General features: G+C 38.5%; 1 protein-coding gene across 2 annotated transcripts in view; it reads left to right on the top strand.

Annotated features, from left to right (window-relative positions):
- Positions 1–26,770, top strand: part of LOC101631432 (chromosome unknown open reading frame, human C9orf3) — a 403,160-nt gene that overhangs the window by 255,782 nt on the left and 120,608 nt on the right. For both annotated transcript variants that reach the window (XM_012726242.1, XM_004684919.2), the window contains exons 8-9: positions 22,762–22,864; positions 23,532–23,639. In XM_012726242.1, coding sequence (XP_012581696.1) covers positions 22,762–22,864; positions 23,532–23,639 — 211 coding nt within the window. The remainder of the gene's footprint in view (positions 1–22,761; positions 22,865–23,531; positions 23,640–26,770) is intronic.

Here is a 26,770-nt window from a genome sequence, read left to right as displayed (position 1 = left end):
TACCTTGCTAAACTGGTGGATGGTTTTGATTAGTTCCTCTGTGGAGCTTTTAGGGTTTTCCATATAAATTAACATATCGTCTGCAAATAAGGATAGTTTTACTTCTTTCCCTATTTGGATTCCTTGTATGCCTTTTTCCTATATTATTGCCTGGCTAGAACTTCCAGTGTTATGTTGAAGAGCAGTGGCGATAGTGGACACACTTGTCTTGTTCCTGATCTCAAAGGAAAGGTCGTTAGCCTATTTTTAATTAATTTTGTGTATGGTGTGAGAAAATGGTCCAGTTTTATTCTTTTGCATCCATTTACTGAAATTACTGTCTTTTCCCCATTATTTCTTCTTGCTTCCTTTGTCATAAACTAAATGACTGTATTTGTAAATACTGTTTATTTCTGGATTTCCTATTCTGTTCCGTTGATTTATATTTTTCTGCTGATACTATGCTATTTTGTTTACTATACCCTTTATAATATAGCTTGTGATTCCTCCAGCTTAATTCATTTTCAGATTGCTTTGGCTATTTGATGTCTTTTATGACTCCATACAAATTTTAGGATAGTTTCTTCTATTTCTTTGAAAAATGCCACTGAAATTTTGATCAGGATTTCTTTGAATCTATAGATTACCTTGGATATATGGACATTTTGATAATATTTGTTTTTCTAATTCTTGATTATGGAACATTATTTCATTTACTTCTGTTTTCAGTTTCTTTCATCAATATCTTACAGTTTTCAGTATTCATATTTTCCACTTCCTTATTTCTAGGGTATTATATTCTTTTTGATATAGTTATAAATGTTTTTTCTTTCTTAATTTCTCTCTGATAGTTCATTGTTGGTGTATAGAAACTCAAGAGATTTTTGTACATTGATTTTGTATCCTGCAAGTTTCCTGAATTTATTTTTTGTTCTAAGAGATTTCAGGAAGGATAGGGTATGACCAAGAACAATGTAGAAATCTTAGGCTGTGCCTCGATATAACCCTCATGTTGTCAGATGCAATGGAATCTTCTCTTGCCTGTCTTTGCAGTGATTTTCAAGTCAGCTAACTACATCTCCTCCTTCTCTTATTTGTTTATGCATACAAGAGCTAGGGTGCAGACCAGAGGTGCAGGAAGTGAGAAGACTCACCAGAAACAGAATGTGGAGTAGAACAGGTAGATCTACTAAATGCACTGCTGAAGCGGGGAGCAGCAGGCAAGACAGGAAAGGTCTGCTGCACGATGGTCTCCTTTTTGGGGATGGAGCGCATGCTTCAGTAGCTGTGGATAGCTTCATAGTCCTGCAGCTAAACCTATTGTGCCATGAGGGAGGGCCCATGTCTCCTTTAAGGATTTTCTTCTCTTGGCTTCTGTATGTCACATTTGTCTTGATTTCTTCTGCTTCACTGACTGTCCCTCTTGCTGGTTAATTAGCATCTTCACTAGGTGGTTGAAACTCTGAAAGACTGAATAAACTCTTGTGATTTGCAGCAACATTGATGGAGCTGAAGGAGTTAAGCTAGTCAAAATAAGAAAGAAGGAAAAAGACAAATCCTGGATGATGTCACTTGTAGAATATATATATATATATATATATATATATATAAAACAAAAACAAAGGGTCAGATAAAGCCTAACTAACAACAAACCCTAAAATGTGGGGGCGGGGGTGAGAACAAAGTGGGTAGGGGACACTGTGCACTGTGGTGGTAGACTATGAGTGATCTTGTGATAGGTGCAGTATGGAAAAAAAAAACCTAAAGGGGAGATCCTGTACCTCTAAAATACTGATGGAATTCAAAATACTGAAAAGGAATTCAATGTTACACAGATGATAAAGAGACAAGTAGGGGAATTTAAGGGATCGTGTTTCCTTTCATCATCTCCCTTTATCCATGGAACTCCATATAGCATTTAGTTGTATTTTAAAATATATTCCAATTAACTTGAACTATAGAAAACATTGTAGGAGTGGGGGGAAAAGTATTCTTGGAATGAACATCTTCATCTTTTTACATGTGAAATTAGGTGTCTTATTATTTCAATAGGTATCTGGAAAAGAGGAAAATTCAACACTGTATTCAATATTGATACTGGAGTACTGACAAATGTGAAAATTTTAAATTTTGTTTGGCTCTGACTGACTAATTACAATCATTTATAAGAGGACTTTTCCTGTTTTTGCCTTCCATACATCATCATTCTCACCAAATGTATTAGATCAGCTTGCTTATGAGTTGCACTTGGTTTCAACAGTTCCTTGTGTTGCCCTGGACTTCTCAGACTTCACTGGCTGGGGAACCTATAATGTGTTTCAGATTCCAGAGAATGACAATTTATTCATTATTTCAGAACACTGGGGTCTCACTACTGATTTCATGCCTTTTCTCATTTGTTGAATATGCCTTTCACATTGATAAGACTCATGGCTGTCTCCTGGTTCTCCTTTGCCCTTCCACCAGTTGTGGTCTTGATCTTACTGCTTACTTCCATTATGCCTTCCTCTGTTATACTTTCCCTGCCACTTGACCTATAACTTCCCCGTTTCCCTTCTAAAATTCATGATTCTTGCCTAGGAAGATGCTGGCAAGTGGAGTGGGGGTGCTGCTGAAAGACTCAACCTGTCTGTGTCTAGAATACAGCTGGATTCTGGCATCCCCTCTAAGTGCTCTCAGTTAGCATATCCTGTCAGATTGGTGAGATGGAAGAGCTACAATGGCAGGATCAGAAAAAGTCTCTGTTGGCTTTGATTTCTGTGATTTATTATCACTTCCTCCTTTTTCAGGATTCATTGTTAAAGTCAAGCTCATGCTGAGAGAAACATTAAATCATGTTAAGGAGGTGTTGATGGGCCCTTCTTTCTCTTAGCTGCTGCTTCCACAGTTGATAGAATTTTAGTGAAATACAGACATATTTTCCTACCCTACCCCTGGTCACAAAAGTATCCCATAATAACAGAGAAAAAATTAGGAATGTCACTCTATCCATAGCCAAATAAAATGTGTGTGCCATCAGTTTGTATTATGCTCAAGTACTGTGTATTCATTTGAAAATGGTAAGCCCTATCTTTTTCATGAAATACCTATATAAAAGCATTCACTGGTAGGCATGAAGCTTTCATCTCTGGCAGTTCCCTTAAAATTTGTATTTATAATCCTTGAAGAACTTAGTTGTTTTTCCCAACTACTTGTGGTAACATGTCCACTCACAGCCAGACATACCTGCTACATGGAAAAAGTTCCCCTTGTAGAGAAGCTTCAGTCCTGAGATTCAATTTTTTCTGCTGTTTCTCCATACTGGAGACCCTTACCCTTCTTCCTTCCATCTCCACTGGCCTCTCAGGCTGTGAATGAATTCTTTCACAGAATAAACAGTAATGGCCCTAGACCTTTCCTGCTCTCACTAACTTCCATGGTCCCCACTTCATGAGAGAAAACTGAGGTCATCAGTCACATTCTTCCTTCATTCTATAAACCCATCAACATCTACTCTGACTTCTCAGATACCTGAGTGTTAACACATAGGTCTTAATACAGTAAAAGATAAATTTCTACTTCAGAGGCAGAAACAGAAATGGGTATCTTGACACCAGTTATTGAACTCACATATATATGCGCACTTTCAAATCTTCTACCCAGGAGGAAGAAGGGAAGGGAAAATTGTACACCAAGGAGAGCTGAAGGTGCCATTACTTTGGACCCTAGATCAGTTCACAAGTCTAGGGAATCTTTTTTCTCAAGGTACCCTATTTGTTACAGATTCTGTTAAGTATATTTCAATTTTTATTAGACTCCTCTACTTTGTTTAGTACTCTTAATAACTCTTCCTTTCTGGAAATTTCTATCACCTAGCTTTCATGGCAAACACTCTTCTCATTTTCCTTGTCTCCTTCTGCCTTCCCGTTCCTATCTCCTTCACAGTTTCTCTTTGGTTCCAGCATCTTTAAAAGTGGTGTTCTCCAGGGGGCTTCACTCTTCACTGCAAACCCTCCTGGAATGGTCTCATCTAAATTCCCTTGTCTCAGATGAATTGTCCCCGAAGTAGACCCTGAGACAAAGTTCATGTGAATGAGATTTATTTCAAAGAATCCCAGGAGGAAAAAGGGGAGGGGAAGTAAAAGTAAGGAGACCATGTTGGGGGTGCAATGATATCATCAAGTCATACAGACCTGCTCTGAAGGTATACAGGTAGCCTCAGAGTTGTCCAATTAGGGAAGGGGGTCCAGAGTATATCCCCAAACCAGTCATTATTGCGCAGAGTGATGTACATTCCGAGGTATTTCTGGCTCATTTGTTCAGGATCCAGCAACCAAGGCCATACCTGACAGTCACTGAGAACACGGCAAAAGCCAGTAAATACACAAATTGTACAGGGATATGAACAGGGCATGGCACTGCTGGCCCTGTCTCCCAAGTCTCTAGGACAACCCAACTCTTTCTTAAAAGTCAAATGTGAATGTTTAATACCCACTTAACATTTCTGCTGGTTACCCTCTGGGCATCTCACACCTGGTAATGTCCTCTCCTCACCTCCATCTGCTCACCTATAGCACTGAACTTATCTAATAGCACAGATCCAGACATTCGTCCAAGATAGAAATCAGACCTCTTCTAGCTACTTCCTCTCCTTTCCTTCCTTCCTCCCCTCATATGGCTTCCAGCCATTACCATGAACTTACTTCATAAATATTTTTCAATTCAACCCTTCTCCACCCCTATGGTACTACCAATGGGGTGGTACCCCTATGGTACTACCACCATAGATTCTGTGTTCCCATGATCTCTGTTCCCTAGGGTTCTTTTATATTATTTGGAGTGCTGAAATACTGTTTATAAGATAGTCAGTAGATAAATTTGGGGCTGCATTCTCAGAGTTCTAATATCAGAGTTTATTAATGGTCGACTTAGTAAGAAAGGGCTACTGAAAGATGCGAAACTTGAAATGGGATGATAAGAAAGGAGCACATTGAGACTGACATAGAGGAAGGGAATTCGATGAGCAATGCCTGCCAGGTATAAAAATAAACTTACTGTGTAAATGGGCATTAAGTGAGAATGGTTTATTGGAGAGGATAGTTATTAGCAACCTGTGAGGCAGTGAAGTAGTGAACACAGCTTAAGCAATGGAGTTCCTTAGAGACCAGAGAAACATGTGAGGATGCAGGCCTGAGACCTGCCCTCAGTTTCTACTCTAGGAGAGTAGTCTAGGCCTTACAAAGGCAAGTGTGGAAGGCTAACTATCTGGGTTTGTATCTAGTCCAGACTTAATACCACATCTTCACTGAACTTTTAGCTCCTTGCTATGAAATGTGAATAATAGCACAGTAGTTTCTACTTTACAGTTAGTGAGTGTGAGAAGAAATGTGAGAGATATGTGAAAATCACTTAGAACATGTATTAGGTTGAATCATTGGAAAGTGCCATTTTTATGGATTTACGGTGGCTGAATATGGCCAGTCTCCCATGTTTAAACTTACAGTAAATACATTAGGTACTGACATCTAGAGTAACTGATACCTGGTAAATGTTTGACTCTGAAAAGTGACAGAAGTACAAGGGTGGGTGCAGCCCCACAGCTAGTCCTGCTCTCTTGCTTGCTTTCCTCTCTTGCCTTGATCCCCTCTCTCCCTGCATCTCTAAGCTGGACCAAATCTTTTCTTTCACTAATGCTATGCCCCCATGTCAAACACAAAGGGCATCCTGCTCTTTTCTCTTTCACCAACCAGAGAAACTTTTTTGGAAATACCTGCCTTTCCTCCTGACAAACTTACAATTGGCTGGAATGTTCAAAATGTTGACTAAGACATTATAAGAGGATGCCTGGTTATACGTTAAAAGGATGGGATTAAAAGTAAAAAAACAAAGGGGGGGGGAGAAAGAAATCGGGACATTCAACAAAGATGCTCCAACTAATAGCTTGGGGGAAAAATTAAATTGGCAAGTGGGGTCCTCATAGCCTCCCCAGACTTACTTCTTGTTTAACCACCCTAATGAGGCTCTAGATCTACTCTATAGTGCTACCCTAGCCTCTACAAAATCTGACCATGTCTCTGTGGTCTCCAATAGTTCTTACCTTAGGTTTGAACTGATGTTTTGCTACTTCTCAGGTTTCTGCAGCTGTGTCTTGGAATTCCTGCCCAACACCCTCAGGATCCCTCAGGTCCAGTACCCTCTCTATACCAGTTTCCCTGTCTAGTTTGAACCAGACACACTAGCCTGCTGGTTGTGTAGATTGTCTCTCCCTCTCATGACAGGAGGTACTATACCTGCTCCAGCATTTTCTGGAAAACCTTAAGACTCCCAGCCAGCCAGTCAGAGATGGGCTCTTCCCTTTCCTGTTTCAAAGGCCAGCTCCACCCCTTAGGCTGCCCACTCAGGTCCTATTTCTGACTGGAGGAACAGCCTCAATCCTCACTTTCCTTCCTCCTCCCCAGCAAAGATAACAGAAATGTCCTGTATAGCTGAATTCAAATAAACCTCCTTCTTTATTTATTCTGGACCATTCCCTGGTTGCTTTTTCTAAGGGAGGGAATAGAACTTTCCTCTATAGGCTCCTAATTACATATTTACTATGTAGCTTCATTTTTATAGTTACATTTAATAGGCTTTTTTTTTTTTTAAAGATTTATTTATTTATTCATACAGAACTGGGGTACAGGCCAGAGGCTCAGGGGCGGTGAGAGGCTTCACCAGAGACAGAGTGGGGAGCAGAACAGGCAGATCGATGAAGTACACTGCTGAGGGGAGCAGCGGGCGGGTCAAGAGAGGTCTGGCTCGCCATGTGGTCTCCTCCGGGGCAGGCGGCAGGCGGGAATCGAACTCATGCGGAAGTGGCTTCAGATTCTCAGTGCTGTGCTTTAACCCGCTGCGCCACCAGGGAGGGCCAATAGGCTTTTTTTTTTAATATAGAAAAACCATAAAGAAATAAAGCAGTCATAACCACTGCTTAGTTAACCATAGCTTTTCTCCTTTTTCTTTCAAAAGTAAAAACACATAATAGTACCACTTAAACAAGGTAGAGAGGTGGAAAATTCCATCCCCATCACTAAGATAGTCATTTAGCATTTTCTTTTGAATCCTTTAGAAAAAAAATTTGTAAGTACATATGCATACATCGGTATTGCTGCCCTGTATAGCATCAATTCATTATAACGCTACTTTCCTAAAAAGTAAACTTTCAACATAAACCAGCCTATAGATAGAATCTATAATAGTTCATTTTTTTAAGACTTAAGATCTGGCCCTCCCTGGTGGCGCAGCGGAATAAAACGAATAAAACGCAGCACTAAGAAGCTTAAGCCACTTCCGCATGAGTTCAATCCCCCCCTGCGGCGGCGAGGAGATCCACCTGGCCAGGCAGACCTCTCCTGACCCGCCCGCTGCTCCCCTCAGCAGTGTACTTCCTCGATCTCTGTTCTGCTCCTGGCTCTGTCTCTGGTGAATCCTCTCACCCTCCACATCCCTGGTGAATCCTCTCACCCTCCACATCCCTATATCCCAGTTCTGTATAAATAAATAAATAAATCTTTAAAAATAAATTAAAAAAAGACTTAAGATCTACCCTCTTCAACTTTCAATTATGCAAAACAGTATTGTTGACTATAGTCATTGTACTGTACATTGCATTCCATGATTTATTTATTTTGTAACTGAAGCTTGTGCTTTTTTACTTTCTTAACCCATTTTACCCACACCCTGGCAATTACCAACCTGTTGCTGTATTTATGAACTTGTTTCATTTGTTGTTTGTTTTGTTTCTTTATGCATGTAAATGAGATCCTAAGGTAGTTTTCTCTCTAATTTGTTTCACTTAGCATAAACCCCTCAAGGTTCATCCATGTTATTGTAAATAGCAAGATTTTATTCCTTTTTTGTCACTGAATTGTATTCTACAATTCCACTGTGTATTTAGTATTCTACTACATTACAACATCTTTATTCATTTATCCACTGATGTAAAAAATTTGTTTCCATATCTTGATCATTGTAAATAATGCACAATAAACATAGGGACACACATATCTTCTCAAGTTAGTGTTTTTGTTTGTTTGTTTTTAAGATTTATTTATTTTATGCATACAGAGTTGGGGTACAGACCAGAGGTGCAGGGGCGGTGAGAGGATTCACCAAAGATAGGGTAGGGAGCAGAACAGGCAAATCAACAAAGTACACTGATGAGGGGAGCAGAGGGCCATAGAGGAGAGATCTGCTGAGCCATGTGGATCACCTCCAGGACCAGGGATCAAACTTGTACTGTGGCTAGCTTGCAGTGCTGAGTCCTAACCCGTTGCACCACCAGAGAGGGCCCTCAAGTTAGTGTTTTTATTTTCTTCAGGAAAATGCTCCTAAATGGAATTACTGGACCACATGGTAGTTCTTTCTTAATTTTTTGACGAACCTCCATATTATTGATAGTTTCCATAGTGCCTGCACCAATTTTCATACCCACTAGCAGTGCCCAAAGCCGCCCTTTTCTCTACATCCTTCCCAACACCATCAAAACAAGGTTAGCCACTCTGATAGGAGTGATATGGCCCCTGACTGTGATGTTGATTGCATTTTCCTTATGATTAGTGATGTTGTGCATCTGTTGGCTATCTGTATGTCTGAGTTGAAAAAAATGCCCATTCAGATTCTCTGCTCATTTTAATTTTTTTGCCCTCTGCTCACTTTTAAATTGGATTGTTTGTATGGATTTATTTCTAGGGCCTCTATTATGTTCCCCAATCTATGTGTCTGCGTTTGTGTCAGTATCATATTGTTTATAATTTGAAATCAGGGATCTCTGCAGCTTTGTTCTTCTTTCCCAAGGTTGTTTTGGCTATTTGGGTTTTTTGTGGTTACATACAAATTTTTAGGATTATTTGTTCTATTTTTGCGCAAAAATGCCATTGGAATTTTGATTGGGGTTTCACTGACTTTGTAGATTGTTCTGACATTTTAACAATATGAATTCTACCAATCCATGAGCTCAGAACATTCTTTCCATTTTCTTTTGTCTTCAACAATTTCTTTCCATCATTCTCTTACAGTTTTCAGTGAAGGTTTTTTATTTCCTTAGCTTAATTTATTCCTAGGATATTTAACTATTTTTTTAAGATTTATTTATTTATGCATACAGACAGGGGTACAGGTTAAAGGTGCAGGGGTGGTGACAGAATTTACCAGAGTCAGAATGGGGAGCAGAATTGAAGACTGATGAAGTATACTGCTGAGTAGATACAGGAGAGGTCTGCTGCGCCATGCAGGTTACTCCCCTGGCAGGGGATCAAACTAGTGCTGAAGGCTGCAGAGAGCTTCTTACTGCTGTGTTTCAATCCGTTGTGCCACCAGCGGGGTCATGGGTACTTAATTCTATTTGATACAGCTGTAATTAGGATTTTTTTCTTTATTTCACTTTCCAGTAGATTGTTATTAATGTATAGAAATGCAACTTATATTTGTATATTGTCCTTATTTTCCCCAGCAACTTTACTGAACTCATTTATTGGTTCTAACAGCTTTTTGGTGGTGTCTTTGAGGCTTTTTTCATTTATATATTATGATGTTATCTGTACATAGTGACAGTGTTTTTGTTTGTTTGTTTGTTTTTTAATTTGTATGTCTTTACTTCTTGTCTAATTGATCTGTCTGGGGCTTCCAATACTATGTTGTATAAGTATGGTAAGAGGATGTCTTTAGTTGCCTGATGATTCTGATTTTCACTTTGTTATAGTTCCTTTTATTTCTTAATCCTGTTTTGTTTTCTCCACATTCTGCTGATAAGTGAGACCATTAAATATTTTTATTTTTCTTTCTGGCTTATTTTGCTAAGCATAACTATAGATCAGAGACATTCTGTAAAGGAGATAGAGGGAGAAGGACCAGGACAGGAGTGGGAAGAGTGGTGATGGGTGCATGGGTGAGTTGGTGGTGGGAATCTCATGGGGAAACCATACATTTTACACAAAATGAAGGATGATGCAATGAATATATGTTCTAAAAAAATTTAAAAAGAGGACATCTTTGTCTTGTAGTCCTGAATTAAAGGAAAAATTTTCAGCTTTTCACAACTCAGTAATATCTTAGCTCTGGTTTTGCCAAATATAACATTAATGGTGTTCAGGTGCTTCCCTCTATGCCCACTTTGTTAATGAGTTTTTAATCATAAATGGATGTTGAATTTTATCAAATTATTTTTCTACATTTACTGAGATGATCACTTGAATTTTATTCTTCATTTTGTAAATATGGTATGTCATGTTGATTTATGATGTTGAACCATCCTTGCATCTCTGCAATAAATCCTTCTTAATGATGATGTGTAATCTTTCTAATGTATTGTTGAATTTGTTATGGTGGTATTTCATTGGGGATTTTACTACCTATGTTCATCAGGGATATTGGTATGTAATTTTTCTTTCTTTTTAGTACCTTTGACTGGTTTTGGCGTCAAGGAAATGTTGGCCTTATAAGTTTAGAAATGTTCTCTGCTCTTCCACTTGTTGGAAGAGTTTGAGAAGAACTGGTATTAAATCTTTGGCTATTTGGTGGAATTCAAATAGCTGATCCTGGACTCTATTGGGAGATTTCTTATAACTGATTCAATCTCCTTATTCTAATAATGCAATGGGGAAGAATTGTCTTTAAACAGATGGTTAAAACTGATTAAGCCAAACAGATGGGATAACTATAGCCACACGTAGAAGAATACACACCCTCTATTTCACATCAGGTGAAAAAATTAAGTGAACATGGGTCAAAGACTTAAAAGTAATAGCTTCAACTATAAAACATAGGTACAAATAATCTTGGTTTTGGATTAGGCAAGTTCATAGATATGACACCTAAGGGCTGGAAGCCAAAGGTGGCAAATAATATATTAGATTTCATCAAAATTAAAAATGTGTGTGTTTGGAAGGACTTCATTAAGTTAACCCACAAAAACAAAAGAAAATACTTGCAAAGCATATATCTAAAGGACTTGTATCCAGAATATGAGGAACTGGTATATAGACTACACAAAACATTTCTATAACTCAACAGTAAAAAGACAAACTATGAATGAGCAAAACCTACAGAAATTCTCCAAGAAGATGCACAGATGACCAATAAGTACATAGAAAAGGTGCTTGATATTATTAACCAGTAAGGAAATGCAGATCAAAATCTCAGTGAAATTCCACTTAATACTTTGTAGTATAGCTGCACTGATTACAAATAAAAACAAGAGATAGTGAGGATCTGGAGAAAATAGAACCCTCATACACTGTTGGTAGAGAGGTAAAATGCCATTTACTTTGGAGTCTGGCAGAGCCTTAGGTTAATCTTAGGGTTACCATATAACTCAGCAATTCCACTCATTGGCATGTACTCTAAAGAATAGAATACATTCATGCAAAAGCATGTACACAGATGTTCACAGAAACATTTTTCTTAATAGCCAAAGTAAAAATCTTAATGTCTACTCAGACATGAATGGATATTTGAAGTGTGTTAAATCTACAGTGGAATGTTGATCAGTCATAAAATGGAATAAAATACTAATATATGCCATAAAAATGATCAAGGTTTGAAAATATTACACTTAGCAAAGAAGTCAGACATAAAAGACTACCTATTATATGATTTTTTAAAGATTTATTCCTATTTATTTATGCATACAAGAACTGGAGTGTAGACCGGAGGTGTGGGATATGAGAGTATCCACGAGAGACAGACTGAGTAGCAATCTGCTGAGGAGAGCAGTGGATGAGACAGAAGAGGTCTCCTTTGCCCTGTGGATTAGCTTCCTGGCTGGGGAATCAAACTCATGCCACAGTATCTGATGATAGCTTGACAGAACTTTACCTCTGTACCAGCAGAGAGGCCCCTGTGTGATTTCTTATATCTAAAATATCAAGAATAGATAGGCAAATCCTTTGAGGAAAGATTAATGGTTGTTGGGGATAGGGTATAGAAGGAAAGGAATGAAAGATGGGAAGTGATTGTATATGGCTATGGAGTTTCTTTGGGGGCATGAAAATGTCCTGGAATTAGTTGTTAGTTGCACAACCTGTAACTACAGTAAAAAACTGAACTATTTAAATGATAAATTTTATATATGAATTATGTCTCATTATTTTCAAAGAGAGACATTGATAGAAATCATTGAATGTCCTGTAATGTACCATAATAGCATTGCAGCTTAGAGGGTTTGACTAGCAATTGTATGAAGGATAGATGGAAGGAATTATGACCGGAAGCAACTGAATGAATTGGATGAGACATGGAGCCATTTCTAGCTCAAATTTCCAGGAAGACATTGCCATAGTGTCTGTGGTAAAATAAACCCATGTAGTGATGATTCATTTCCAAGAAAGTATTCCCCAAGTACAGGTCTATACACAAGAGTGTATGTGTTAATATTTTCCACCTCATGCTTTCACCTTCCTTTTTTCTCTTAGTAATATACACTGACTATTGTTGTGTTATCAGCCCATGTAGATCACTTTCTTAATTGTTGCAGAATTTTTCAGGATAGGGATGTTTCATAACTACCTAAATATTTGTCAACCACTGGACATTTTGGTAATTTCCAGGTTTTTTTTTTGCTTTCACCAACAATTATGTGGTGACTTGATATTAGACTATTATTGCCCAGAATTTTAAATATAAGATCTAAATAGTCTTAAGTTGATTATAATTCTGAGAAGAGAGCTGCTCTCCCAGATACTCACCCTGTTTTACTTCCTGGTATGTGTTGGGCTTCCAGCCAAGGCAAACCCTTCACTCCCTAAATCCCCTAGTCCTGAGCCCTGCACCACTGTTCTCCTCTAAGAAGGGAAAAGTCCTCCAGCTCCCACAGACCATCTGCTCCTCTTTGAGTCATAAGATGAGACAATCCTTCCCATTACCCTGGCACACAGCACCACACACGCTGTTGGTGTTCCAAAGATGCTGCTAACCTCCTCTTGAGAAATGAAGCCATTTGTCTCATTCCAAAGGAAGTCATGGGTTTTGTTTTTTTTTTTAATGCAGTACAAAAAAAAAAAAAAGCTTTCCATTTTTTAACCTTTACTACTTTTGCTTCCTGTAATTTTCAGATTCTCTTACTACTATGTTTCCAGTGTGTGTGATAGACCTTGATGGTGTTTTTCACTATGACCACCTTAGCTCCGACTAGAGGAAGCTACCCTTTAACCTGGCTTCTGAGGATACCAGTTCACATACATTGCTTATGCATTGTTCTTTCCTCTACCTCTTCTCCAGAAACATATAATGCAGCCTTACATTGTTTGGATCCACACGCAAAGCTAAATCTACCCAATATAAGTGTAGAAGTACACTTTTGATGATTTTGTAGAAGTGGAAATCATCCTCGATGCTGACTGAGCCAGGCCAAGACTACACAGCAAACCTTTGGTAAAACTCAATGGTTGAATGGATACTATTTCACTTATAACTGCCATAACTTCAAATAGATTCTGGCTTCTGTTATCTCTTTAAAAAACACAGCATATTAGGGTCAGAAAAGTAATCTAAAATGATTTTCTTAACCTGCTTCCTGATAGATAACTGGTCTACTTCTACCTGTATATTTTCCCAGCTCCAGATCTCACTCCTTAAGCAAGCAGAGGCTTCTCTGTGGGTCCGCCTGGTCATAGAATAGCCTTCCTAGATTGGACTGGACTTGCCTTTTAGGGTCTATGTGGTCCTCTGCTCTCTGACCTCTAACATTATATAGGATTCACCTTGTTCCCACAAAAGCAGTCTATATATTTATTTCAAAAGTTGCCTCTTTCTTGGCAGTTAGACCATGGGTTTTGATAAATTTGTCATACATACTTTAAAGTTCCCCTATTTGGGCTCACCCCTTTGTTGCTCTCTTTATTGACAGTGGCCTTCTCCAAGTAAAATACTGAACTGAACTGAATACAGCACTCTGTGGTTATATCTGCAAAGGAAGTGAAATTATGTGGCTTTCCTTGGTCTTGATAGTCCAGAAAGGGAATTTAAGCATTAATCCAGCTGAATCCACTCACATATATACCATCACATGTACATCATATCCCATTTTAAAACCCAGCATCTTATATCTTCTCACAACAAACAGTCCTACCACCCCAACTCCTGTGAATTTTTTTCTTCTAGGAAATATCCACTAAAGCTTTTAATGTACCAAATACTGTTCTAAACATGCCACAGGATATCATCTTGTCTAATCCTCAAAATGGCCCTAGTACTATCTCCCTCCCATTTCGTAGTTAAAGATACTGATGCATGGAGATGTTAAGCAGTTGATCTCCTGTCTATAAATAGTAAGTGAAAGGGCCAGGATGAAAGCAGAGGTAACTTTGGCCACAGAGACCAGCTCTAAACCTCCATGCTTCACGCTGTTCCCTTGGGGGACTTTCTTTACATCTCACTTGTCCTGTTGATCCCCCTATCATTGTATCTATTGCTTTGGGAGTTTCATTGTCATCTCTTGCTGCATATTGAGTTTACAATTTAATATACTGATTTCTCTTTCATGAGTAAATACATCATTTTAAAACCCATTTGTCTTGTTATTAATTTTGGATCCTCATTCCAGCCTGTGCTTGCTGTTAATTATGGATGCTGTCAATCAAACTACTAGACTCCCAGCTTCCAGTCATATGCAAATTCTTTAGGTCATTCAGTCTTTATTCCTGCGCCACAGCCCTAAGAATTTCCTTCCTTATTATAGCAAGTACAGTAATTTAATCAATAGCCTTGAAGTTACATGTTTTGTAACTTTCTGAAAAGCCATGAAACAAGCCACTGTCCACTCACCATGTATTTACACCCTGAAGCCTTATAGAAGTCAGGGTACCTGATGCCCACATGAATTTCTGGAAGTGGTCCTCTATATCGCATGCTAACTTGTATGGGCTGTCCTTTTCTCTTCTAAGAGAAGTGCTTGTGGGTCTTACGATGAACTCTGGTTGAACATTTCTTCAGTTTCTTTGTTTTAGAATAAGCCCTGTTTGTTGTGGGAATAACCAGTTAGGAGAAAGGGGCCCACTCCATTTGTACCAACCATCACTTCCATATATGAAACATCATTTTCCACAGGGCAATGCTTGCCATACCATGTATAGTTTGAAATCATTCTTATTGGCATGAAAGTTGAAGCCAAGAGGGAATCAAGTTAGTTCTATTCATTCTTTCATTTCTTAACACATGCTCATCCTTAGACTCTAAACATCACTTTAAAGCTTTCTTTCTTGTCCTGTGCATTCTCCATCAGTGTTATCTCATGCTGATATTATTCCTTCCTGACAATAATTTTACCACTTCCTGGTTCTCTTATTTATTGTTGGTTTTGTCTTACACCAGCATTGTCCCTTCCATCTTTCATCATGTCCTCTGGAAATGCCACCTGTTTTGGAAGCCTCCTATTCAGTCACACTTATGTCTTTGTTCTCCAGTTTCTTGTTCATCTCCTTTGTAAACACATCCAAATTATTGCTGTCATGATGCAGGGGGTGATATACTGATCAGACCATTTCACTCATGTGTTTTTGTTTTTATTCCTTGTTTGGAGGATGTTTTTTAGAGGAATTTCTGATTTGATTTATGACCATTCAAAACCTGAGGATTGTTTTGGATTTGTACTGCTGTTCACTACTCCCTGTTTTTCTAAGTTACAGCTTTTGTTTTTTTTACCCTGACAAGATGGTAGAATTTTTTCATGTTTTCCGCAGTTGTGCTGTCCATAGAGTCTTTCTTGTCACCTTTTCAGCAGCTGACCTCCATTTCTTAAGTGCCAATTACTGCTTCCTTTCACCATCAGGGGACAGAATATTCTCTTTTCACCTTTTCTGACTCCTCAGAGGGATCCCTCTTTCTGTCTTGAATCATTTACCTGTTGCCTTTTTTAACACCAGAGTAATATCCTGCTGTGTCTGCAACAGGATAATAGTCCCTTATGGGGGAAAAACCTTCATGCTTGAGAGCTGTTAAACCCATTGTGCAAAACACACAGATAATCAAATTTACCAAACACCAGAAGCTTTGATATAATGCATCTTCACTAGCAAAATGTGTGCAACACCTTCTGTCCATTTCTCCTTGGTAGTGTAACAGGTGGTCCCTAGGAAAAAGGGAAGGTCCAGGTTCCCTGCCCCACCCAGAAGGAGGGTGGAGCTGGGCAGAGAGAAAGGAGAGAGAAGAAGGAAATGAAGCAGGATGGAGAAGGAGGAGACCTGAGGAAGCCAATGGAGCAGCAAGCATGTGATGAAGAAACTGGGCTTGTTTCCTGACCCTGGGCTGGTGAAGGCACATGGGGAGAGACCTGTAGGGAGGTGACTATGGCAGTGTTTATATTGATTTTGATGTTGCTCTTTTCCTCCCAGATTTGTCTGGCCATTTCTGACCCTTTTCCATGGGTCCTGGCCAGAAGGTGCTTTAGTCTTGTGGCGGCTTTCAGGGCTCACTTTGGACCAACCCCTTTTGGGTTGACTTTTGCCCACGAGGGGATGGGTCACTTCAGGTGTTTGATTTAGAAGTTATATTCTTTGTGTTCCAATTGTATATTTACTGTATTCAAGTCCCTTTTCATTAAAGTTTTATATGTTTTGTCTTGACACGGTGGATGGCAGAACCCACTTAGAGCAGGCAGGTTTTGGGGCTTCCGGGGTGTCCCTCTCCCCCTGTCCTGGACCAGATTTGCTGCCCTGTAACAGTAACACTCTCCAAAGGCAAGTATTCATTATGCACAATTTAGAGATGAAGTGATTGCAAGAAAAATGGAAGGTATAAAATTTATATACTTTCAGTCATTCTACCTTTCATCTTTACTCAGAATTTAGTAATCTCCTCATAAAATGGTATGAACCATGGGGTGTGTATGTTGGGAATATTCACAGACCTCCTAGCTTAAAATTTTAAGCAACACCTGAAATTCCTTTTTAAAAATCATTTTCTGATGATGATGCTGCAAGGAGTAAGCTCCAAAACCAACTCTTACAGAGTTTACATTCAAAATCAAAATGTGTAAGAAAAACATGTAAGACTGCATTTATGTACCAGTCTTTAAGAAAAAAAAAATACTTTAGAATAAGAAGTAACTTACAAGAAGTTACCAAAATAGTAAAAAGAGTTCCTGTCTATCCTTCTGCCACAATGACAACATACATATGCACATGTGTGACTACCTGGTGAAGCCTTTTTATTATCTGCCAGCTTATCTGCCAGGAAAGCTTAGCAGGTACTCCATGAACTCCAGTCAGGGCTCATTATGATGATCATAGAACATTTATGTTGTGCTTACAAAATGCCAGGAGAAACCCCAGGGAAGCACTTTTAGTTGATACCACATCCTATTGAGGTTTCTTTACTCTCATTGTCCCCTTTTTACAGATGAAAGAGCTGGGGGATTCATGTGGTTGCACGGAGAACTTGCTTAAGACCACCCAAGCACTAAAGTGGCAAAGTCAAATTCACACTTAAACTCTTATTCAGTGTGCTATGCTCTTTCCCTTGTGGTTCTCACCGGTGTTTGCAGCACTGGGAGGCTAGATTCTATGCAAGGGTAATATTTAACTTCTGCCATTATTGTTGGGCAGTGAGGCTCTGCACCTGGTCTATCAAAACCCTGTCGGGCAACTACAACTGGTGAACAGACAGGATGTTGAAATGCTGGTTAATCCCTTTTGGTCTGATGTCTGGGATGCTTTGTCCCTGGCTCAAGCTCTACTGGAGAGAGTTTACAGATGAAGATAACTCGTGACTTTCACTTGTGCTGCCAAGGTGTGTGGGACAAGAACACTGGCGGATAGCCTGTCTGGGCTGTAACTGAGAAGGAGGCTTCAGACCTTAGCTGACATGCCTGAGCACCTTTCAGAGACATAGCCATAAATCCTACCCTTGGGAGAACCCTGTAGAATTCATCACTTCTTTAAGAGGTTTGATTCCAAATCGAATCACTATGTATCAAGTATCACTGCCATCTTATAGCTCCTTAAATGTCCACATTGCTTCTGTGAATGCAGTGGAAAGAAAGGAGGTGGGAAGGAAAAGGTCATGCTAATCTCAGTTGATACGTTAGGTGCCAGGTACAACACAAACCAGAGGCATTTAAGCCCAGTTGACCTTGGTAACTTGATCTCTTACATTCCAGCCAAGGAAATAAACACTGGTGAATAATGTCTCAGAGATGCTTAATGCTTTTACATTTACAGTATGCTTTTCCACTTTTTTAACCTCATCACACTCTGAAGCAAGGAGACGTAGCTTCAGAAAGAGTAAGCAATTTGTCTGAAGTCCCCTGCTCAATATTTAGTACAACTAAGATGGATCTTGGGGAGACCCCAGAGTGCTGTAAAAACTTTGGTGTTCTATGAGTCTGGTTCTAGCCTCAGTGCTGCCACTTATTAACTTTGTGGTCTTCTTCAAGTTTCACTGTTCTCTATTTTTAAATGGGTATAACCATAGTATCTGCCCCATGAATTTCTTGGAAGAGTAGAAAGACATGATGCATAAGAAGAGTTTGGCAGAGTTCCTGGCATAGGAAAATTACAGGGACAGCTAACTTTTAGTATTTGTTCAACTCTCCATCCAACTTTGGCTACAAATAATAGAGCAAATTAACTAAACAAGTGAAGTTATTTTCTCATAGTTGGAAGGCAGGTAGTCTTGGACAGGCCAGCAGATGAAGGCTACCAGAAAAGATGACTTATCTTCCTTCATTGTGATTTGTTCTCCATCAAATATTGGCTTGTTTCCTCAGGGCTACAAAGTGGTGGCTGCATCTTCCTCCATCATGTTTGAGAGAAAGGGGGTATAGTATCTGTTGCATTTTACTCTTTTGTAAGGAAAGCAAAAACCTTCCCAGAAGCCCACTCCAACCATAGCAGATGCTTCAGTATTGACCTAGACTGTCTTCTAACTATTCACCACTATAAGGACACTTAGAAAGTGAACATCTATCTTTTTAAATTATATTATTAGATGTAATAATAACTAAAATGATTATATTAAATTATAGAAGTTACAAGGAAGAAAGTGTGTGAGAATGGGAATAGATTGAGCCTACTGCATTTGCCACAATTGTTCCTACCTCTCACAATGTCGTTAAATTTTTTTTCATTGGTCATCAAGTGTTGATGGCTTAGTTGATCCTAGTCAGAAGCACTTTCCCAGACTGGTTCCCTTTAATTATAACAACATGTGCATTATTTCACATGTACCTATTTTTCTTAACTTTTAAGTTGTCATATATATACATGAAAGTGCATGATATTTTTAGATGCTTAGTTGATTTTATACTACTTATCCTAATAAAGCACTACTCACTTCAATACAGAGACCATTCCTAGCATCCCAGAAATCTTCCTTTTTTCTTCTATTTCTACTCCCTCTCAGAGGTGACTATTAGTTGGATCTCTGAGCTATGGGCCAGTTTTATCTATTCTTTGACTTCACATAAATGGAATTGTATATTTTTGTCCTTTTGAGTTGATTTCTTTCACTCACTTACCTGTCATGGTAGTTCATTTGCTTCCTAAATTCTCTCTGTGCTTTGTCTCTGCCCAAATCTATAATAAGAACCATTATGAGGACCAGATTATCAGGGAAGTCAGCTTTTCTCCCTCACAAAGTATCATTTCTTCATTAAAAAAAAAAAAAAAAAAGAACCTCCTGGTGATGGTTTGCAAAACTTGTCTATGTACTGCTCCCTCCAGCACCACATCTACTTTAAAAGGAATCTCTTGGAAACTTGTATATTTGCCTTCAATGCTGTCAGCATAAAAGAATTTTCTTGAGTATGTCTTCATTTGGAGAGGGTGGAAGAACAAAGTAGGAGGGAGATACTTTCTGGAAGGACAATTTTAGGCAAGGGAAAGGAACTCTAACTAAAGGTATCTATCTTTAGGAACTGAGCCAGTAAATTTGCCTCCAGAGCAGATATTGTTGGGCTGCTGTGTCCTTCCCTTCTGGCTTCTCAGTTTAGAGTTCAAGCGTGTAAGAAGCTCACAACAACTCTGTCTCCTGGGGCTGGGAAAACTGATTTGAATTCAGACTGACTCTGAGAAGTCTTTCGCCTTCCCTTGCCCCGCCAGGGTGTGGGTGGTGGACATTCCCTAATAAAGCCAGTGCGGTTTTTGCAGGAATAAAACTGAGATGTTTCAGTGGAGTCTTAAATGAAGATGAAAGGGAGTAATTATTCTTACAAGTATAGTCATGTGGTTAAGTCAGGGATCAAGGAGAAAAATTGAAATTATGCAGTTCTCTTGGCCAGCTGTCATCTTTCCTCTAGGTATTTGCTGATTTCGTGGTTGCTGGGATAATGTACAAAAAATATTCTGCAGCGATTTTATCAGGGATTCTTTGCTTGATGGCTAGAACACTGCAAAGGGGTTGATTTGGCAAACTGGGTCATTACGCATGCCCCTTCAAGTCTAGCGCCCTACACTTACATCTGTGTAGATAATGGAGGTAAGAACCACCTGAATTCACTTCTCTGACATCAGATGACCAACCTTGAATTTAGCCATGTTTATTGCTACAATTTTAAAATATTTTATTTAGTTTATTGTTTTCTGTGGCCCTGCCCCTTGCTAGGGATTTTGGATTATTTCAATTATTCTTCATAGGATCTAGTGAAGATAGGCAGGATTGTTTCCACTTTACAGGAGTAGAGAATTAACTTACCTGCTAGTATGTAACAGGTAGTAAGGAGCTCCATCACTGTATCTTTCAGATTCCAAAGGTCAGTCACCTCATGCTGCACCACACTGCCTTTTGTAAATAGCTGCCTGCCTTTCTCTTCCCCACACTCCTGTTAACATTTTTTTTTTTACTTTTGTTGGGTTATTTGTTTCAAGATATTTTTAATGTATTAATTAAGAGTACAAGCTCTGTAACAAACATGCATTTATCAAACAATTTCTCTCCAACTGTGACTTTCCTTTTACATATCCTGTTAACATTTTATTATAAAAAATTTAAAACATACAGGAAAGTTGAACGAATTGTACAGCAAACATTCATATATGCCCAGTACCTAGTTGATGCAATTAACATATACTTGTTTTACCATCTGTATCATCTTTCCATTATACATACATGAATCCATCTTTTGTTTTGTTTTGTTTTTTACTTTTTTGTATGCATTTGAAAAAATGAAAGATCTCAATATACTTACTTCCAAAAATGTCAGCATGTATATGATCAACCAGATGTCAGTGTTTTCTTGGGGTTCCTTTTTGCTATTGTGGTAAAATTTGCATATAATCCAATGCATAAATCTTAAGTGTACCATTCTATGATTTTCACACATTTACAATCTTATGTAACCCAACCTCCTATCAGGATATAAAATGTTACTCTCATTCCACAAAGTTCTGTTACACTATTTCCCAAGTTAGTCTTCATCTCCCCACCTCAGGCAACTCAGTTCTGGCATATTTCTACCATAGAAATTTCATCCATTCTAGAACTTTATATAATTGAATCATCCTCTTGTGTAAGGCTTCCTTCATCAAGTACAATATTTTTGAGACTCTGCTAGATTGCTATAGATATTAGCAGTTCCTTTTTATTCCTTAGTGGTGCTTCATCATTATGAACGGAATGCCCCCTGGCCCATCCATAGTTTGAAGCTCGAACCCTCATGATGACGTTATTTGGCAACAGGGATTTTAGGGGGAAATTAGGCTTGATGAGGCTGGCAGCATGGAACCCTAGTCTGATGGAATTAGTGCCCTAATAAAAAGAAATACAAGCGACATTGTTCAGTGTCTCCTATGTGTGAAGACACAGAGAGAAGGTGACCATCTACAACCCATGCTGGCACCTTCAGGCCGGATTTTCCAGTCTCCATTGGTCTTTCTGATGTGTCCACCCTCCTATTGGTCTTGACCTCCCTATCTCCCCAACATGTGCTCTTCTATGTTTGTCCAATAAATGGCTAATTTTAGATTAGCTGAAAACTACTATGTAGCCAATATAATCCATATTTTGATCTTAGCTAGTTATTGAAGTTGCACTGTATATAACTGCACTGTATATAACATAATGATGTTTAATGAAAGGAATTTTTTTTAATGGAAGGACTTTTTTTTTTAATTTATTATAAAGCATAACAGAAAACACCCTGATAGAGAATAAAGAGTTACTGATTTCAGTCATAATGTTACCAGGAATCAAAATAACTATGGCATCTCAGATGCATTAATTCTAGTGTGCTGTTTCCTTTCTTTCTGAAAAGAGTAGGTTAAAATATGTGATTACTAATGTCCCTAACAGTTCTAAAGGCATATGCTTCTATGATATTTGGTTGGGTTTTTGTTTTTGTTTTTGGTGTGTGATTCTAAAATAGCTTCAGAATACAAATATTTTTAAGGGGTGCTTAATTACTAAATAGAAATCAACAGAAGAGGATAAACATTAGGGCTTTCAGAATTTTTTTAAAAAAATATGTTTTTTACTCTTCCAAGTAAAGCTACATTTTCCTTTGCATTTCATAGTCCATCATTCCCACCAAAATGAAAGCGTATAGGTTCTTAAATAATTCATAGTAGAGCTTAAATTCCTTGAGGGTCTGGCAAGCTTTAAGCTTGGAAAAGATGATATAAAATATTGCCAATGGCCAACCTCAACTTGCTAACCCAAATATAAATCTCTCCTTGTTCAGTATATGAATTTATAATGTAAACTGTTTTTAATTATACCTTGACTCTTGAATAGAATTAAGGCACTATTGAGCTACTCCGAAAATAAGAAAGAACAGTGTGTTTAATCAACTCAGAGAGTGTTATTCTTAAAGAAAATCTTACTACATCATTTTAGACCCAAAAAAGAGAAAACTGGGCATGTGAGTGACTCAGGATCATCTGTCATCAAACATGGGCTCAATCCAGAGAAAGTCTTCATGCAAGTTCATTATTTAAAGGTAAGCACATCTACATGGCAGAAGCCAGGAATTATGGGGGGGGCACTTTTTAAGTTATACAGCAGCAATGGTTAGTAAACAACAATGATTAGTAACATGACTGAAGCAAAACAAACAAAAAAATCACTTTGAAATGACATTTGACTGGGTATATGATTGTCTATAGTTAAAGCCTTCACCCCCCCACCCCAAATAATGCACATTTGGAAGGCATGAATCAAAAGTAGCAAAGCTATATTCCCTACCTTATATCCACCTTCTCCCTGCTTCATGTCACTTTTGAACAGCAGAACCTAAAAATGCTTTAGGGTAAAAAATAGAAAGTAGGAGTAATAAGGAATTACTTTAAGTTGTAAAGGCCTTTCCTGCCAGCTAAGGGAGAGAGGCCTGAGACTGTCTCCTCTTTTGGTACATGATGGATAACCAGGTTTCATGGAAACCGAGAACTAAGGGAACCAAGGGAAACCAAGCAATGAGTTGAAAACAAAATGGTCAGTTCTGAATTTCTAGACCCAGTCTTGCTTGTAAGAATATAAAGGTCAGCCTGAGACAGCTCATACAAAACTTTCTTGATGTGCATAATGTGTTGGTGGGTAAGTTAGAATTGACTGTGTGAACATTTTTCAGATGAACCAATGATAGGCATCTTTTCTTCTGCTTTTTCTAGGGCTATTTCCTTCTCCGGTTCCTTGCCAGAAGAATTGGAGAGGACACCTATTTTTCATTTTTAAGAAAATTTGTGCATGCTTTTCATGGGCAGTTGATTCTTTCTCAGGTAATTTATGGATCCTCTTGAGTCCATGATATGTAACTGGAAAGGGTGTGCCTTTGGGAACTAAGTCATGTGGATATTTAAAAGTAGGGGAAAGATTTACAGCTTAGTGCAATAGGAAAAATAGGAAGTTAATGAAGTGAGCACAGGGGATGTGTTGTTTCAGGCTAGGTGATCTTCCTGTGCTTTGGGGGCAGACTGTAACCCAAAACTGTCCTGCACAGTCATGTAGACAGTTGCACCTTAACGGACCTTAAAAACAAAACAGAGAAATACTGCTCTTCCCTCTCCTCAGAATGATCTTTGTAAGGTTTATTCCTTCTGATTATTTCATCTTAACTTGAATTCCATAATCTCCGAATCATCCCTGCCAAACAAATGTGTATCCACCCTGTTACTCTCTACCCCTGACCTTTTCATTGCCTTCATTATTATTGTGTTATTTTCTTTTATGGGCAAGTTGGTTTCTTTGATGTTTCTTCCATTCTATATATATGTTCAACAAGGCTAGGCTCTGTTTTTATTTCACCAATACTTTATACATGACTGGCACATAGGTATGCTCTATATAAAGGTGAGAAACTTATAATAACAAGAAATATACAGACACCCTGGTCACAAACTATCAGAGAAAGACTGTCAGCTTGTAATGGGAGTGAGCTGCACATAGTAATAAACTAAACAAAAAGGGACACTGTCAAAACAGTGCTATTAACTGGTTGGTAAGTGATGACTGAGAGGTATATTTGATATTCCACAATTATATTCATATGCAGCTTTGAAGTAACATTATTCACAATGTTAGATGTAAAGGATATGCCTGTATAGTATGAAAACATGCAAGGAAATCATGAGTTTGCAAGCCTAGATTGAATGAGATCTATCCATGTGCTATAGAAGGTCAAAGCGCAGTGATAAGGTTGAGGACTGGTCACAGTCTAAGGGTTCTCACCTGCATGTGTGCACAGACACAGAATGCCAGTTATCTATCAGTAATGATGTGGATGTGGAGGGGTTCCATTTGCTTGGAGGATTGTTTTCCAGCCATATACTTCTTTCTTTTTTTTTTTTAAAAGATTTATTTATTTACTCATACAGAACTGGGTACAAGCCAGAGATGTGGTGGGTGAGAGGATTCACCAGAGACAGACTGGGGAGCAGAACAGGCAGATCAATGAAGTATACTGCCGAGGGGAGCAGCGGGCAGGCCAGGAGAGGTCTGCCGCCCCATGTGGATCACCTCTGGGGCAGGCGGGGATCGAACTCATGGGGAAATGGCTTAAGCTTCTTAGTGCAGCACTTTAACCTGGAGGGCCTGCCATATACTTTTAACATATGTGTATTAGCAGTTCAAATGGTTGTCTTTGACAGAACCGAAAGCTGGGTTTTGTTTTCTCACCCAAACAGCCAATTTCCCTTCTGCCTATCAAGCTCCATCCACTTATATTTGGAGTCAGGATTGACATATGAGAATTTGTTACTTCAATTTTATCTTTAGCTTTCTGTTTCTATTTATTTATCTATTTGATTTTGTATGGCTTTTCTTCATTTTGATTTAGATAGGCATGTTCCTTTCAACATTCCTCATAGGGGAAATCTCATAGGAGTTTGCAAACTCCTTCAGTTTTAATTTGTCTGGGAAGATTTCTATTTTTCCCTTCTATCTGAAGGAAAGTTTTGCAAGATATAGTATTTTTGACTGGCAATTTTTGAATATCAGTGCATTCTCTCCTTACTTATACAGTAATCATAAGTTGATAACTCTGATGTAAGCCTGCTAGGAATACCTTTGTAAGTTACCTGCTTTTTCACCCTAGCCACCTTCTGTATTTTTCTTTGTCTAGTATTGTTGATATTGATAGTTCCACTACTATATGTCTTAATGTAGGTGTGGTGCCAGTTAGGTAACCCACTGTTCTTTAGTATCTTGGACTGGCATAGGAAGTTTTTCTCTATTATCTCCTTGAATAGGCTCTCTATTCCCCACCCCTTTTCTCCCTTCTCAGATACTCCTTATTGTTATATTGGCTGTCTTAACCAGACAGTTCTTGAGTGGCCTCTTCATTTATTTTTTAACACCTCATTTCTCTCTTTCACTTGAGTCCTTAGTGTATTACTACCGTTGAGGATACTATTCAGTCCTCTATTTGATCTATTCTACTTCTTAGCTTTTTCTAGAGTTCTTGATCTAATTTATTGATCAAATGGAGTACATATACTCTATTTTCTTATTCAAAGCTTCAACTTCTGTCTTCTGTCAATTGACTTTATTTTTTAGTTCATGATGGCATTTTTGAATTTTGTTGTATCTCTCATTCGCTTTTCTGAGTTCTCTTGTGCTACTTTCACTTGCCTTCTGAATTTTATTCTATTTCTTTGAGTTTATTATAGCAATTCTTATATAAAGCTAATTTATACTAGTGAGATATAATCTTCCATCTTTTTGCATTTCGAGTCTAAAGAGTTGTTCTCTCCTTGTAATGTCTTACTCTCTTGAGGTCTCATATTTCCATGTATTATATATTTTATTTGTCCATTTTACATGAAAGCTCCCTATTTTATTTTTGTTTTTACTATGTTTAGCAGTAACATAGTAGGTTAAACTGTTTTACTGTTCACAAAGGTAATACTGTGGTTTTATTAGTTTCATACTTATTTTGATCTTTGATGACTTCTGCGTATATTCATAGCGCTTTTGTGATTGCTGAGTCAGCAGAATGCTGAGGGTCTTGGAAGGATCCAGATGTTGGTATGAATGAGTTAAGGTGGTGCTAGCTCATTTTTGTGCTTTCCCTGGTATCCCTTCTCTCTGGGGTTTGAAATGAGAGACTCAGCAGTCGCTATGCTCTCAGTGCACAATCACCTTTCCCAGGAAGTGGGAAAGGGAAATGCAGATCAGAATGCCCCCTCTGTTATGATCTAAACTGGGGACCCAATCTGTGTGGAATATACCAGCTCCTCCACGGGTTTTGCTCTCTTTTATGGAAGTATACTTCCACAAATTCTGCTCTCTCCTCCAGTGTCCCTGGCTTACTACTGATAGACCTGCCACCCGTGTCCTCTATTTCAGACTACAACTTCCAGGTTCCACACTCCACCCACCTTTTGTTTGGTATAGCATGCATTTCCTCAGT

Source organism: Condylura cristata, unplaced genomic scaffold (assembly GCF_000260355.1).
Source record: "Condylura cristata isolate star-nosed mole 26May11 unplaced genomic scaffold, ConCri1.0 scaffold00017, whole genome shotgun sequence".
In the NCBI taxonomy this organism is placed as follows: Eukaryota; Metazoa; Chordata; class Mammalia; order Eulipotyphla; family Talpidae; genus Condylura; species Condylura cristata.
Note: the sequence above shows the minus strand (reverse complement) of the source record. Positions and strands in the feature narration are given on the sequence as shown.